Source organism: Bombina bombina, chromosome 12, assembly GCF_027579735.1.
Source record: "Bombina bombina isolate aBomBom1 chromosome 12, aBomBom1.pri, whole genome shotgun sequence".
In the NCBI taxonomy this organism is placed as follows: Eukaryota; Metazoa; Chordata; class Amphibia; order Anura; family Bombinatoridae; genus Bombina; species Bombina bombina.
In genome coordinates this window covers 89,480,763-89,496,290 of record NC_069510.1, presented here as the reverse complement: position 1 = coordinate 89,496,290, position 15,528 = coordinate 89,480,763, and the positions used below count along the sequence as shown (strand labels likewise).

At 37.6% G+C, this 15,528-nt stretch overlaps 1 protein-coding gene across 1 annotated transcript in view; it reads left to right on the top strand.

The window, feature by feature from the left end:
• LOC128643233 (red-sensitive opsin) overlaps positions 1–14,361 on the top strand; it is a 31,407-nt gene extending 17,046 nt beyond the window's left edge. The window contains exons 4-6 of the mRNA XM_053696216.1: positions 9,176–9,341; positions 13,111–13,350; positions 14,245–14,361. Coding sequence (XP_053552191.1) covers positions 9,176–9,341; positions 13,111–13,350; positions 14,245–14,361 — 523 coding nt within the window. The remainder of the gene's footprint in view (positions 1–9,175; positions 9,342–13,110; positions 13,351–14,244) is intronic.
• The last annotated feature ends 1,167 nt before the right edge of the window (positions 14,362–15,528 follow it).

Below are 15,528 nucleotides of genomic sequence, written 5' to 3'. Positions count from 1 at the left end.
ATAATTATTAGGCAACTTAACAAAAAACAAATATATACCCATTTCAATTATTTATTTTTACCAGTGAAACCAATATAACATCTTAACATTCACAAATATACATTTCTGACATTCAAAAATAAAACAAAAACAAATCAGTGACCAATATAGCCACCTTTCTTTGCAAGGACACTCAAAAGCCTGCCATCCATGGATTTTGTCAGTGTTTTGATCTGTTCACCATCAACATTGCGTGCAGCAGCAACCACAGCCTCCCAGACACTGTTCAGAGAGGTGTACTGTTTTCCCTCCTTGTAAATCTCACATTTGATGATGGACCACAGGTTCTCAATGGGGTTCAGATCAGGTGAACAAGGAGGCCATGTCATTAGATTTTCTTCTTTTATACCCTTTCTTGCCAGCCACGCTGTGGAGTACTTGGACGCGTGTGATTGAGCATTGTCCTGCATGAAAATCATGTTTTTCTTGAAGGATGCAGACTTCTTCCTGTACCACTGCTTGAAGAAGGTATCTTCCAGAAACTGGCAGTAGGACTGGGAGTTGAGCTTGACTCCATCCTCAACCCGAAAAGGCCCCACAAGCTCATCTTTGATGATACCAGCCCAAACCAGTACTCCACCTCCACCTTGCTGGCGTCTGAGTCGGACTGGAGCTCTCTGCCCTTTACCAATCCAGCCACGGGCCCATCCATCTGGCCCATCAAGACTCACTCTCATTTCATCAGTCCATAAAACCTTAGAAAAATCAGTCTTGAGATATTTCTTGGCCCAGTCTTGACGTTTCAGCTTGTGTGTCTTGTTCAGTGGTGGTCGTCTTTCAGCCTTTCTTACCTTGGCCATGTCTCTGAGTATTGCACACCTTGTGCTTTTGGGCACTCCAGTGATGTTGCAGCTCTGAAATATGGCCAAACTGGTGGCAAGTGGCATCTTGGCAGCTGCACGCTTGACTTTTCTCAGTTCATGGGCAGTTATTTTGCGCCTTGGTTTTTCCACACGCTTCTTGCAACCCTGTTGACTATTTTGAATGAAACGCTTGATTGTTCGATGATCACGCTTCAGAAGCTTTGCAATTTTAAGAGTGCTGCATCCCTCTGCAAGATATCTCACTATTTTTGACTTTTCTGAGCCTGTCAAGTCCTTCTTTTGACCCATTTTGCCAAAGGAAAGGAAGTTGCCTAATAATTATGCACACCTGATATAGGGTGTTGATGTCATTAGACCATACCCCTTCTCATTACAGAGATGCACATCACCTAATATGCTTAATTGGTAGTAGGCTTTCGAACCTATACAGCTTGGAGTAAGACAACATGCATGAAGAGGATGATGTGGTCAAAATACTCATTTGCCTAATAATTCTGCACTCCCTGTACACACACACACACACACACATATATATATATATATATACATACACACACAAACACACACATATATATATATATATATATATATACACACACACATACACAGTATATATATATATATATATATATATATACACACAAACATACAAACACACACATATATAGATAAATATATATACAGGTGAAACTCGAAAAATTAGAATATCGTGCAAAAGTTCATTTATTTCACTAATGCAACTTAAAATGTGAAACTAATATATGAAATAGACTCATAACATGCAAAGCAAGATAGTTCAAGCCGTGATTTGTCATAATTGTGATGATTATGGCTTACAGCGCATGAAAACCCCAAATCCACAATCTCAGAAAATTAGAATATTACATGCAATCAATAAAACAAGGATTGTACATACCTGTAGAACAATATCGGACCTCTGAAAAGTATAAGCATGCATACTGTATGTACTCAGTACTTGGTTTTGGGCAATTGGTGCCTCAATGCGGTGTGGCATGGAAGCTATCAGCCTGTGGCACCACTGAGGTGTTATGGAAGACCAGGATGCTTCAATAGCGGCCTTCAGCTCTACTCATTGTTCGGTCTAATGTGTCTCATCTTTCTCTTGGCAATGCCCCATAGACTCTCTATGGGGTTCAGGTCAGGTGAGTTTGCTGGCCAATCAAGCACAGTAATCCCACGGTCATTGAACCAGGTTTTGGTGCTTTTGGCAGTGTGGGCAGGTGCCACGTCCTGCTGGAAAATGAAGTCAGCATCCCCATAGAGCTCGTCTGCGGAAGGAAGCATGAAGTGCTCCAAAATCTCCTGGTAGACGGCTGTGTTGACCCTGGACTTAATGAAGCACAGTGGACCAACACCAGCAGATGACATGGCTCCCCAAATCAACACAGACTGTGGAAACTTCACACTGGACTTCAATCATATTGCCTCTCCATTCTTCCTCCATACTCTGGGTCCTTGGTTTCCAAATGAGATGCAAAATTTGCTCTCATCAGAAAAGAGGACTTTGGACCACTGAGCAACAGACCAGGTCTGTTTTTCTTTAGCCCAGGTAAGACGCTTCTGACGTTGTTTGTTGTTCAGGAGTGGCTTGACAAGAGAAATACGACATTTAAAGCCCATGTCCAGGATCCGTCTGTGTGTGGTGGCTCTTGTGAAAGTCCCTAACACTTTTGAATGGCCTTTTCCTGACAATCCTCTCAAGGCTGCGGTCATCCCTGCTGCTTGTGAACCTTTTTCTTCCACACTTTTCCCTTCCACATAATTTTCTATTAATGTGCTTTGATACAGCACTTTGGGAACATCCAACTTCTTTTGCAATTACCTTTTGAGGCTTTCCCTTTTTATGGAGGGTGTAAATGATGGTTTTCTGCACAACTGTCAGGTCAGCAGTCTTTCCCATGATTGTGATTCCTACTGAACCAGACTGAGAGACCATTTAAAGGCTCAGGAAGCCTTTGCAGGTGTTATGGCTTAATTAGCTGATTAGATTGGGACACTTTGAGCCTAGAATATTGCACCTTTTCACAATATTCTAATTTTCTGAGATTGTGGATTTGGGGTTTTCATGAGCTGTAAGCCATAATCATCACAATTATGACAAATCACGGCTTGAACTATCTTGCTTTGCATGTAATGAGTCTATCTCATATATTAGTTTCACCTTTTAAGTTGCATTAGTGAAATTAATGAACTTTTGCACGATATTCTAATTTTTCGAGTTTCACCTGTATACACATATATATATAAATAAAAGATAGAAGGAGGCACTCTCTAGTCTTTTTAAGTGTACTTTAATAGAACAAGTGTGATGTTTCGGGGGGACACTCCCCTTCCTCAGAAATGTCACGCTTGTTCTATTAAACTACAGTTAAAAAGACAAGAGAATGCCTCCTTCTATCCTTTATATTTAACCGTTGGCACCCTGGCAGCTGACTACAAGGTGACAGTGCTCTTTTCTGGACTTTAAAAAAAAATAAAAAAAATTATATATATATAAAGAGACACAATTCAAAAAAATAAATAAAGAACTGAGAAACCGATCTACTAACTGTAAAAATAAAAATAGGAAAGAAATGCAGGATGCTGCTCCTCACACTGAAAATGTCTGTAGTCATTATATTATTATCAGTTATGTTTAATCTCACTGTGATCTTTAGCTGCTTTCCATGCCAAACAAGGCACAATTTCAGACCACACAACAAATAGACAAGGGAAAATAGGCAACATCACTTTAACATCCATTTCCATATTCTTCATTGACTCACTAAATTAACACACCTAAATCATTTCCCTCCACTGTATATCAACACAACAAAATTATTATAACCCACTGTGTATCAAAAGGATATTATGAGGCCCAAACAATCAAGTGTAACCCACTATCACATACAAGGTCAACCACCTACAGTCTCCCTAGTAAGACAGCAAAATTAGAAAACATTTGAAGAAAAAAAAAAACACTCCTAAAGATCCAATTGCAGATGAACATGCAACTTAAATTAGCACGATTCGCAAATCTCAATACATTTTACCACTTCATATCACTTAAAAATAATCCATAGACATTTAAAAAGATCCCAAAATCAGAAGAACCACAGTGAATCACCTAATTAACTGTCAAAGGCAGACAATGGAATTGATGGAAAACAATGAAATTAACACCCCTCTACTAAATTGGTCATTCTTGGTGTGCTTGACAAAAAAAAGACATGGAGCTTGATTTATCAAGTGTCGAGCGAACATGATTCGCTATCACCAGAAATGCTTGTGCAATGCGGCCCCTGCTCACTGGCAGCCAATCGTCTGCTAGCAGGAGCTGTCAATCATCCCGATCGTATCGGGATGAATTTAATCTTACGACCGTTAGCTTTATAACTCTCGCCTGAAACGATGGGTTTCCGAAGCAGCATTCGCTGCTTGATAAATGGAGCCCATGGTCTCCTTCACATCATAAACCACCAATCTTTTTGTCACTCAAGATAACCAATTAATTGATTCTCAATACCCCAAGAAGGAAATGGAAAATGACACCAGAAAGACAATGGAGCCCATTTATCAAGCTTCGGGTGGAACTTGAGGCCCCGTGTTTCTGGCGAGCCTTCAGACTCGCCAGAAACACCAGTTATGAAGCAGCGGTCTAAAGACTGCTGCTCCATAACTTGTCTGCCTGGCGCCACAATTCAACCTGATCGAGTACGATCGGGTTGATTGGCACCCCCCTGCTGGCGGCCAATTGGCTGCGAATCTGCAGGGGGGCGGTGTTGCACCAGCAGTTCACAAGAGCTGCTGGTGGAATGCTGAATACGGAGAGCGTATTGATCTCCTCATTCAACAAGGTCTGTCGAACCTGATCTGCACTGTCGGATCAGGTCCAACAGACCTTTGTTAAATAGGGGCCAATAGGTCAAAATCATTGTACTAAAACAGCCACAATAACCAATTGATATGGGCCTCATATTTTGGAAAGCACTAGGAGCTGAAGCAAGGCCATAGAAAAAAAATAATTGTATGTAATAAATGTTGTAAGATCTCTGCTTTCTTCATGCAACATAACCTGGTGATATGTACTCAGCATATCAAGGATAGAAAGCAAATTTGCTCCAAAAGGTTGTGCAATTACTTCTTCTGTGTGTGGTAAGGGACGGCTGTCAATCACAATAGCTTTATTTGGGTCTCTTAAATCCACCACACTAATGCAAACATTGCCACTTTATTTTTTACTACCATTTAGATAAGTTAATTCCATTTTTACATCTTTCCATTTCTTAGGTTTCTTAAAGTGATGGTAAAGTTTCCAATTCGTGTAATCAGATACAGAATGGAAACGTTATTTTAGATGGACTTTAATTAATCCATTCTAATGAAGATACGCTATAATTTACTTTTTAATATAGTGATGAAATTCTAATACCCAGCCAGCGCTCTGGCCCCCCACTTAAAAAGTAATTTTTTATGAGATAATGGCTTGATCTGTACTCCAATCAGTGCTTTAGCCATATGACACCCACATAATTTATTGTGTGTGACTAGAGTGTAGATGGGAGAACAGTTCAAACCGTTAGCCCACAAAAAATTACTTTTGAAGTGGGCGGCCGGAGCGTGGGGTATTAGAATTTCATTGCTATATTAAAAAGTAAGTTATAGCGTATCTTCATTAGAATGGATTAATTAAAGTCCATCTAATATAATGTTTCCATTCTGGATCTGATTATACGAATTGGAAACTTATACTATTGGAAAATTTACCATCACTTCTGATACAGTCTCCCTGGTTGTGAATGATAAACTTATTTTGCGGTTCCATTTTGTTAACAATATACAGGTATACCCCGCTCATACAGAGGGTTAGAGACCTGAGCCCCGCTGTAAAGTGAAAACCTCCTTAAAGTAAAACAAGGCAGTTTTAGCTTTCTTTTCACTTGCCAGTGTGCTTAAAAACTTGAAAACATGTTTGAACTAATATATATTAGTGGTGCAATAGGGCTATGTTTAGTTTAACACTAGCACAGTACAGTACTCAATAAATACTGTACCTGTAAAATAGTGACAATCACTGTAGTAAAATTTGCCAGACTATAACACTGAGACACAAATTGCACTGTAATGATGTAAACAGAGTGAACTAAGCATAACACAATAGTGCCAGTCACTTTTCTTGCAATCTCATGATGGCTACAGCACTGTTTCAAAATCCTTGGAGGTTGAACTTCAGCTCCACAAAGCGCTGTATTAGCGAAGCGCTGTAAAGTGAAGCGCTGTAAAGTGAGGTATGCCTGTATATGAATATATATATATATTTATGTGTTAATATGTGTACATACATAAATATATATGTACCCTATATAAGCACACAGTTTCCTTAGACCACAATGTAAAGGCACTTTTCAGTGCCCTTTTTTTGTTTCTAACACCCCACACCCACCACATTTCACCCCTACAAACTGCCTAGTGCAGTAGTTTTTTATGAAAAAAAGACCCTTTATTTTAGGGGCATTTGGGGCACTTTTAGAAAATGAACCAGAGATCTGGGGGTAGATTTATTAAGCAGCGAATGCTGCTTCCTACTACCATCATTTAATGCTTGCCTGAAACGTAAGTTAAGAAGCAGCAGTCGTAAGACCGCCGGTCCTTAACTTCTCCGCCACCTTTTAGGTGGTAGACTGAAATCATCCCGATCCGTTCAGGATGATTGACACCCCCTGCTAGCGGCTGATTTGCTGCCGGTGAGCAGGGGGCGGCCTTGCACAAGCATTTCACTAAAAATGCTTGTGCAATGATAAATGCAGATAGCGTATGCTGTCGGCATTTAGCGATGTCCGTCCGGCACTTGTTAAATTGATCCCTCAGGGTCCATAACCTGTCCGTCTGCTCTGAGGCGGCGGACAGACATCGCCAGAAATCAACCCGATCAAATACCATCGGGTTGATTGACACTCCCTGCTAACGGCCGATCTGCAGGGGCGGTATTGCACCAGCAGTTCACAAGAACTGCTGGTGCAATGATAAATGCCGAGAGCGTATGCTGTCGGCATTTATCGATGTGCAGCGGACATGATCCGCAATATTGGATCATGTCTGCTCGCACAATGGTAATTCGGCCCGTTAGAGTTAAAACAACAGCCAACATACAGGGCACGTTGGCTGTCATTAAAGGGTTAAAATTGTAACATCATGCACTCGTGTGAATTTGTTACTACTGTATACCTTGGCAAAATGTTCAGCACTTTTCTGCTTTTGCAGGACATCTTGCATAGTTTGCATCATGAAGTAGATTCAAAACTAAAAAAAAAAAAAAGGTTTATTTTGAACTTTTACCTTCCTGGAGGAGATACACAAATGCCAAAATTCTGTGACATTTGAAAGCTTCTTATTGAGTCTGGCTATGAAATCCTGTTACAATAAAAGGGATTTTTGAGGTGACACATAAAAAGAAGCTTTACAAATGCAACAGAATCTGCTCTTGTTTGCATTACCAGATAATAATACGTTCACATCTGTGACTCATTGGAAATCTGACAGTTCTCTTACAAATAAGACCAAGCTACTTATTATGACTTCCATACTTTGCAATTAACTGCTATACCCTATTGTACATGTAAAAAAAAGAGAATCAGCATTAAACATTTTAAGATTTATTTGCATAAAGCATCAGTAAGCAGAAGTCGGGAAAGCTTTTTTCATTTCTGAAATTCGGGTAGCTGCTTAGTGCAACCTCTGATGAATGCATAATATATTTACATGATGACATGGTTTAATTTGACGGAGAAATTATCGCTTAAGTCAGCTTTGTCTGACATTTTTTTTCCTAACAATTTAAATGGGGCATTTTCTAGCATATTTTACAAAGTATCTTGTTACAGTTATTATAAGTTTTAAATCAGGGCTTGACAAATTTGTTCAACATCTAGGAGACAGGAAAAAAATTGAGGAGCCTGTATTTTTTGGTTAGACATGTCAGATTATATATGTCTGCATAAGTAGCTGGAGAAAGGAGCTTCCTACCTGCAAAACTTGCTGAATATAAGAGCAGTGAAGACAGTCCTGACCTACAAAGCTATATGGTGACCGGAGCACTAAATAGTAGGCAACAGAAGACAGGGTTTGACTGACAGGCGAGAAAACCAGAGATCATCTACCCATGGCCTTGGGATGTCCAACCCACATGCAGAAAACCAGCGTCTCCAGCCCCAAACACCATGATTCCACCCATAAGACTTCCACAACTTTCGCCATGGGTCTCAATGATAGTCTAAGCTGCCAAAAATGTTGTGAGGAATATGTTTGTGAGGTACACTAAGAGAAATAGAGAAGTGGGGCTTTTAGCTTTGCATAACTCTCCTTTAAGGGTATATTCCAGTTTCATGTCCCTTTAAAATTGGTGTCTGGGTGGAGCAAGTACTGGTTGTTGTCATTTAACAGCAAATGTCACATATCTGATGGAGTCACCTTGCTCATATGTTAGTAATGATATCAGCAAGGGTGTAGGTAATTACTAGTACAACAGGTCAAATCTATCGGGTCAAATGTGAGGTTGCCCTTGGTATTTTAAAAGTTGTAACTGCAACATGGTGTAGTGGACTAAGTATAATGGCTCATGTACTGATTAAGGAAAAATTTGCATTGAAAATGTTCAAATGGAGCCATTAGTGTTATTAAACCCGACTTCCTCTTTGCTACTGGATTATATAGTTCCTCATTCCTTTTTACAAGCACAGTAAAATTGTGTAAGGTGTAACCCCACACCCATTTATATTTATCACACAGAAAGAAAATCAGCAACTCAGAGTTTACTTTAACCCAACAGTATAAAAGACTTGCACCAATAATGAACGGACAGGAGCTGTAAACCCCCCAGTTGAACGAGACCAAGGAGATTGAAATTCTCCACCTAAGAGGTGGAGAAGACGGTAGGGAAGTAGCGGTCTGATGACCGCTGCTTGATAAATCGTGACTGCAGGTTCTCTTGTGAGAACCTGCAGTCGAAGGAAGGAGAACGGCTTGATAAATCGAGCCCAATGTATCTATCGCATAAAATTATATATATTTACTATTAGCCTGTCAAAATGATTACTGGCATCAGTGTAAACACAACCTAAGGGGGGACATCAAGAATTATACCTCAAAATGCCTCTATATGGAAAGAAACATTATACTGACATGTACAGATAATATTTAATCAATTATCACATTCCATTACAAAAAAACCTTTGTAAGTTCCAGTTTTAGAAATGAATGTTATCTATCAGACACGTTGATCTGCATAACCTCATTGATAAAATGTATTTCTTCAGATACTGGCCTCATGGACTGAAGACATCTTGTGGGCCAGATGTGTTTAGTGGGAACTCTGACCCAGGAGTCCAGTCCTACATGATGGTTCTCATGGTTACTTGCTGTATTATTCCACTTTCAGTCATCATCCTGTGCTACATACAAGTCTGGTGGGCAATTAGAAAGGTAAGTTAGTGTGGATTCAAGACACAAACACTGGGAAAAATTACGTTCTCATTCCCTATAAAACAGAACTAGGCCATTTACTAAAGGGAAAGCCAAGACTATGGCCTAGAGTGGCAGGAAATGAAGGGACATCTAAAACTTGGGATCTAGATTACCAGTAAGGGAAGGCACAGAAAAGGGCTGAGCTAAAAGTGCCAGGAAATTGAGATAGGAAAGTCAAGGCTTGTTCAAGAGGTCAGTGAGATTAAGGGTCAGCTAAGAAGCCCATGAAAGTAAAGGAGTGCTAAGAGCTAGAATTGGAGTGTAAGGAAATCAATAAAAAGGTAAGCCATGGGCATAGAGTATCAGAGAATCAAGGAATAGACATTGCTAAGGCCTACAATACCAGGAAATAAGAGAAAGGGTAAAGACCTGGTCAGTGACCGCCATGAAACTAAGGGAAAACCAAGGGCTAGGCCTAAAGTAGCAGGGAATTACAGTGCAGCTAAGACTTGGGTCTAGAGTGTCAGGAAATAAGAGAATGTTAAAGGGATACTAAAGTCACAATTGAACTTTTATGATTCAACAATACAATTTAAAAAACTTAATTTACTTTCATTATCAAAATATGCACATTTCTTTTTATATGCACAATATCTGAGACAGCAGATCCTACTGAGCATGTGCAAGAGAGCACAGTATATAATTATTTGTGTTTTGTGATTGGCTGGTTGCCGTCACATGATATAAGGAAGGGAAAATTAAACTGACTTTGAAATTTGTCAGAAAAAATCTACTAGTTATTTGAAATTCACAGAAATTGCTATTGCATTGTCTTTTTATTCTTTATTTGTTGATTATGCAATTCTATTGTATTTAGTGGTCCTTTAACGGCTATGACTAGGGATGGGCGAATGTGGTGAAAGAGCAAGTTGCTTGGTATAACGAATAGACTTGCGGATATTCATTTTGGACTATCGAATGTTGATAAGAATAAAAATTCATTAAAATGTGATAATCGAATGTTATTTACAATTTTCGAATGTAACATACGACTTAAAGTCAAGGTCCATTTTGATGAATTAGTGACATTTCACTGTTTTCTTCAAAAACTTACCTTTTAATCCTGGAAGCCGCTCCAGCACTTCCTCCGCAGACAAGTTATGGAGCAGCTTGATAAATTGACCCCATAGAAGTAACCAGCAGAGGGAGCTTTAGAGTGCAGTAGCTTCAGCTAATCTATTATAATATTCTAAACTAAGCTGTATAGCTAGAAGCTCTGTTTAATAAAGAAGGCTGAATAAAAACTGGGAGAGCATCAGTCTTTGGATAGCAGTTATCCAAACAGTCTGTATGAGTAGTAATAAATAAAGACAGGGCTGTGGCTGTTCGTTGATCTCACTCAACACTGCCTGCTGCAGCTAAATCTCCCTCAACATGTTACTTGAATAACATTGCTACACACTATTGTTGGCATACAGTCCTCAAGACGCAAACTGCTTTCCCTACCTCAGTATGCCCTTTTTTAAAGGAGCAACATTTCAACAATGGATACTAAGAAAAAGAGGTTGATTTAATAATAGAAGTAACTTGTATTTTTTTGTTTGAAATTGTATGTACTGATTCACTAAAGAATAATTTTGACTTCTGGTTGGTTCTGGTTGAGTTCCCTGTGGCATTTTACATAAGCTCTATTGAATGTTGACCTATCTATAGAGCTTTTCTTATAATTTCCAAGTGAATGCTTTGCAATTGAAACAGGCAGAACATTATTAAATTAGCTTTTTACTTTTGGTATCCTTTGTTGAAGAGTAAACCTAGGTAGGCTCATAAATATGCATATACCTATAGTACTCTATATGGCAGTAGTGTTTGTAACAATATATAACATTGCAACAAATATTATTGCAAACTCTGCTGCTAGATAGTACTAAAGACATGTTTATGCTCCTGAGACTACCTAGGTTTATTCGTCAACAAAGGATACCAAGAGAAAGGACATTTGAAAACAGAAATAAATTGGAAAGTTGTTTAACATGGCATGTTCTGTTTGAATCATGACTGTTTATTTTGACTTTACTGTCACATTAAAGGGACAGTCTACATTAGAATTTTTATTGTTTAACCCTTTGAGTGCTAAGCACTTTCCCACCTGGGTGCTAAGCTGTTTTAAGGGGTGTTTTTATTTTTTTTATAAAATATATATTTTTTAACTTTTTTTTTCCAGATCCCCAAGACTTACACTGTTGGAAAGGTTAGGTGATTACCTTTCCAACGGTGGGTCTTGGGGGTCTATAGCTGCTTACATGCTTGAGATACAGGCTTCTAAGCAGGATGCCCCCTGCTCCTATACTTTATATTGTGAATTTTAAATAAAGTTGTCGCAATGACGTCATCACGTCATTGCGCGTGACATCACCGTGCATAACGTGAACCCCCGGCGATGCCTATCACTATGCAGGCCCGATCGTAGGAGTGAGCTAAGAGGCGGTTTTCAACGGCTTAAAAATACCTAGGTTTAGCTTTTCAAAAAATACCACCAAGTGAACAAAGCAAATTTACTGATAAAAGTCAATTGGAAAGTTGTTTAAAATTGCATGCCTTATCTGAATCATGACAGTTTAATTTTGACTAGACTGTCCCTTTAAATGTGTATTCAATTCCATTGCAGGGCTAACACGTACGCCTGTTAAATCAATAGCTCAAAATTAAATACTCTATGATTTAATTATTTTTATTTTAGATACCTTCAATGGGGTCAATTTATTATAGTGCAAACGGACATGATACAAAGTAGCGTATAATGTCCGCTGCACATCAATAAATGCCGACAGCATACGCTGTCTGCATTTATCATTGCAGCAGCAGTTCTTGTGAACTGCTGATGCAATACCACCCCCTGCAGATTCACGGCCAATCGGCCGCTAGCAGGGGGTATCAATATGATCGGGTTGATTTCTGTCTGCCGCCTCAGAGCAGGTGGACAGGTTATGGAGTTGCGGTCTTTAGAAACACGGGGCATCAAGCTAAATTGACCCCAATGTGTTAGAGCAGTGGCTAGATTGGAATTCTGTTATGAGCTTGTGATGCGGGGGAAGATTGGAACCAAGGGCACAACACAGTTATGCCTAAATTCTATTCCAGATGAAAATGCATCATCTTTCATAGAACTTAAATTTAAAGGGACAATCTAGACCCAATACTGCTTTATTACTTACTCTTACATACCAGACTAGCATCTTGCAATGGGCTATACATCTATAAAAGAAGTACATGAAACTTTTAAATAATCATTGTTTGTTACCAGGCAAAAATGTCTGCCAAGCTCCGCCCACAGCTTTTTATTGTCCAATTAGCTGTTTTCTTGTATGACAGTTAAGGAGTGCACATTTAATATTTTTCAGTCAGCTATTTCACATTGCGCATGCACAAATCAGCGTGTGTGGGTAGGAAAACGTATTCACAAGTCAATCGTGTTCGGAGAAACTTAACATACCAAAATATACACGCAATAGGTGGGCGGAGCTTGGTGGCCTATTTCAGCTACTAAAAAAAACATGAATTTTTAAATGTTTGATGTACTTTTTACAAACTTATTGATGTGGGACCAGTTGCAGGATGCTTCTCTGGTATGTAACAATAAATAATCAAAATCATCTATTGGGTCTAGATGGATCCTTTAATCTATTTCTTAGCAGATAAGAGTTTGATTGTACACAAGACTCTAAAACCAGGAGCTTTTTGTATTACATATACCATCCCCTAACTAACTTATTCTCTAATTCATCAGGTTGCCATGCAACAGAAAGAGTCAGAATCTACCCAGAAGGCTGAAAAGGAAGTTTCTAGAATGGTGGTGGTGATGATCATGGCATATATCTTATGTTGGGGACCATATACATTTTTTGCTTGCTTCGCTGCTGCTAACCCCGGATACTCCTTCCACCCACTGGCTGCATCATTGCCTGCCTTCTTTGCCAAGGGTGCCACTATATATAACCCGGTTATCTATGTTTTTATGAATAGACAGGTGGGTGCAAAGCATAATAGTTTCTATTAAAATGTCAGTTGTGTTATGATAAATATGATGAAAACAGTGTCCTTTTTTTTTTTACTGATAAAGCTAGTTTTGAAAAATGAAAGTTCAAAGTATGTTTAGCAAGGCATATTTAAAACCATAAAAGAACTCTGTAGACCAACATTTTCTGTCACCCGTATAATATTTTCATTTATTTTTTTTGCATTGAATTTTTTTTTAATTAAATGCTTTTTATATTTTAAAATTAAAACTAACAAAGCTGTATCAGTTGTTGTGTACTTCCTTCTTATCTTCATTGGCTGATAGATACTTCCTGTTAATGGTCATTGGTTGATAGGCACTTCCTGCTAATGCTTAGAGAGTACCTTTAAATAGAATTTGTAGGAAGTGCACAACTGATACTGCTATAAGTTTACATTTTAAAAGGAATATCAATAGTATTTTTTTTAGACCAAAAAATGTAAACATATTTAAATGTAATCTTTTACATGGATGACAGATTTTTTTCTATACAGTGTTCCTTTATAAAAGTTATAAAAATAAAACACCAACATTTATGAATTTTGGAAAAACAGTTTTGACTGATTAACTAATAAATCAGTATCAATTTTGTACTCCCAACTAATGCTCATTGGCTGAGAAGCACTTTCTGTTAATGCTGATTGGTAGATAAAAATATCACATTTCACCAAACTCTATTGGTGAAATGTGATATCTCTGCAAGCCAAACAAGAAAAGCCTAGTTTATTTGAGATAGGAATGTGCATTTTTCATAAAGCTGTAATATATTTTAAAATGTTCCCTTTAGTTTCACAAAACTATAACATACATTACATAAATCTAAAATAACAACCCTAATATTTTTTTTTTAATTTTATTTTCTAGTTTCGGAATTGTATTTTACAACTGTTTGGTAAAAAAGTTGATGATGGGTCCGAATTATCTTCTACTTCTCGGACGGAGGTGTCTTCAGTTTCCAACTCTTCGGTGTCACCTGCATAAATATCCCTCTTCCATTCTGCCTATATTCTTCCTTTTGTTATCCCTTTGGTTTTCTTTTTTTCTGCACATCTTTAAATTATGTATATATTTATTTGCGTGGCTGGCTAAAACATCTTATCAATTACATATGAGTCATCTTTTTGTATTTCTCTAAACATTGGGTACAATAATACATGAGGATGTAAATACATTTCTTGTATGTTTTGGAGAGGTTCATTGTAGGAAATACAATTTTTCTGAGAGTGGGTACCAACACTGTCTATTATGATTATTATTGCTAATAAAAATAGCAACAAAAATATATATTGGACGGACAGCAGGGCAGCCAAAATTAAAAAAATATTTATGTGATATATAAACTGATTTATAAAGTCTAAAAATATACATACATAAACATACAGAATATACCTATCTATATACATACACGCACATCTGGTAAAAGAAGATTTTTGTGTTTTACTTTTAATAATTAAAATTTTATATTTTAAATACAAAATTAATTTTATTATAGGTTATTATAGTTTGGTCTATGGATTTAAGCAATGCAGTTTTTCTTCAATTAATGTTTGTAAAATTATATGACATCCTACAAACTCAAATCATCTGATGCCCTGACACTACTTTATTACTATCTATCAAGGTACAACGCCAATTATCTGAGTGCGCATAAAAGCTGTAACATGTACAGATAGTTCCTCGTTTTAGGTTTATCAAATATTTTGTACAAAATAATTAAAAGCAGACATGCTCAGAAAAGGGCTCAATAAAACAAAAACAGAAAATTATTTATTTAACTAGATCTTTTAGTCCATTTTTAAAGAATATGTAATACATAAACCCCTTCAATAAGTGCTGATCTCTCATCATGTAATTAAATAGTCTTTGAATAGCAAGGAAATGATAAACTAGAGAAACTATATATAAGTATATATACATAAAAATCTCTCATTCTCCTGCATCCTCTCTTTTACTGTCGCTCTATCTCTGTCTCTCAATATATTTGTCTATCATCTATCGCTTTAAATAAAATTAAAAAATAATAATAATAAAAAAAAAATATATATATATATATATATACACACACAAATATTTATATCATTCTAAAACACGGAAATGGACTAAACTCTCAAACCAAACTGGGTACACATCCCATGAGCCTGCAAAACT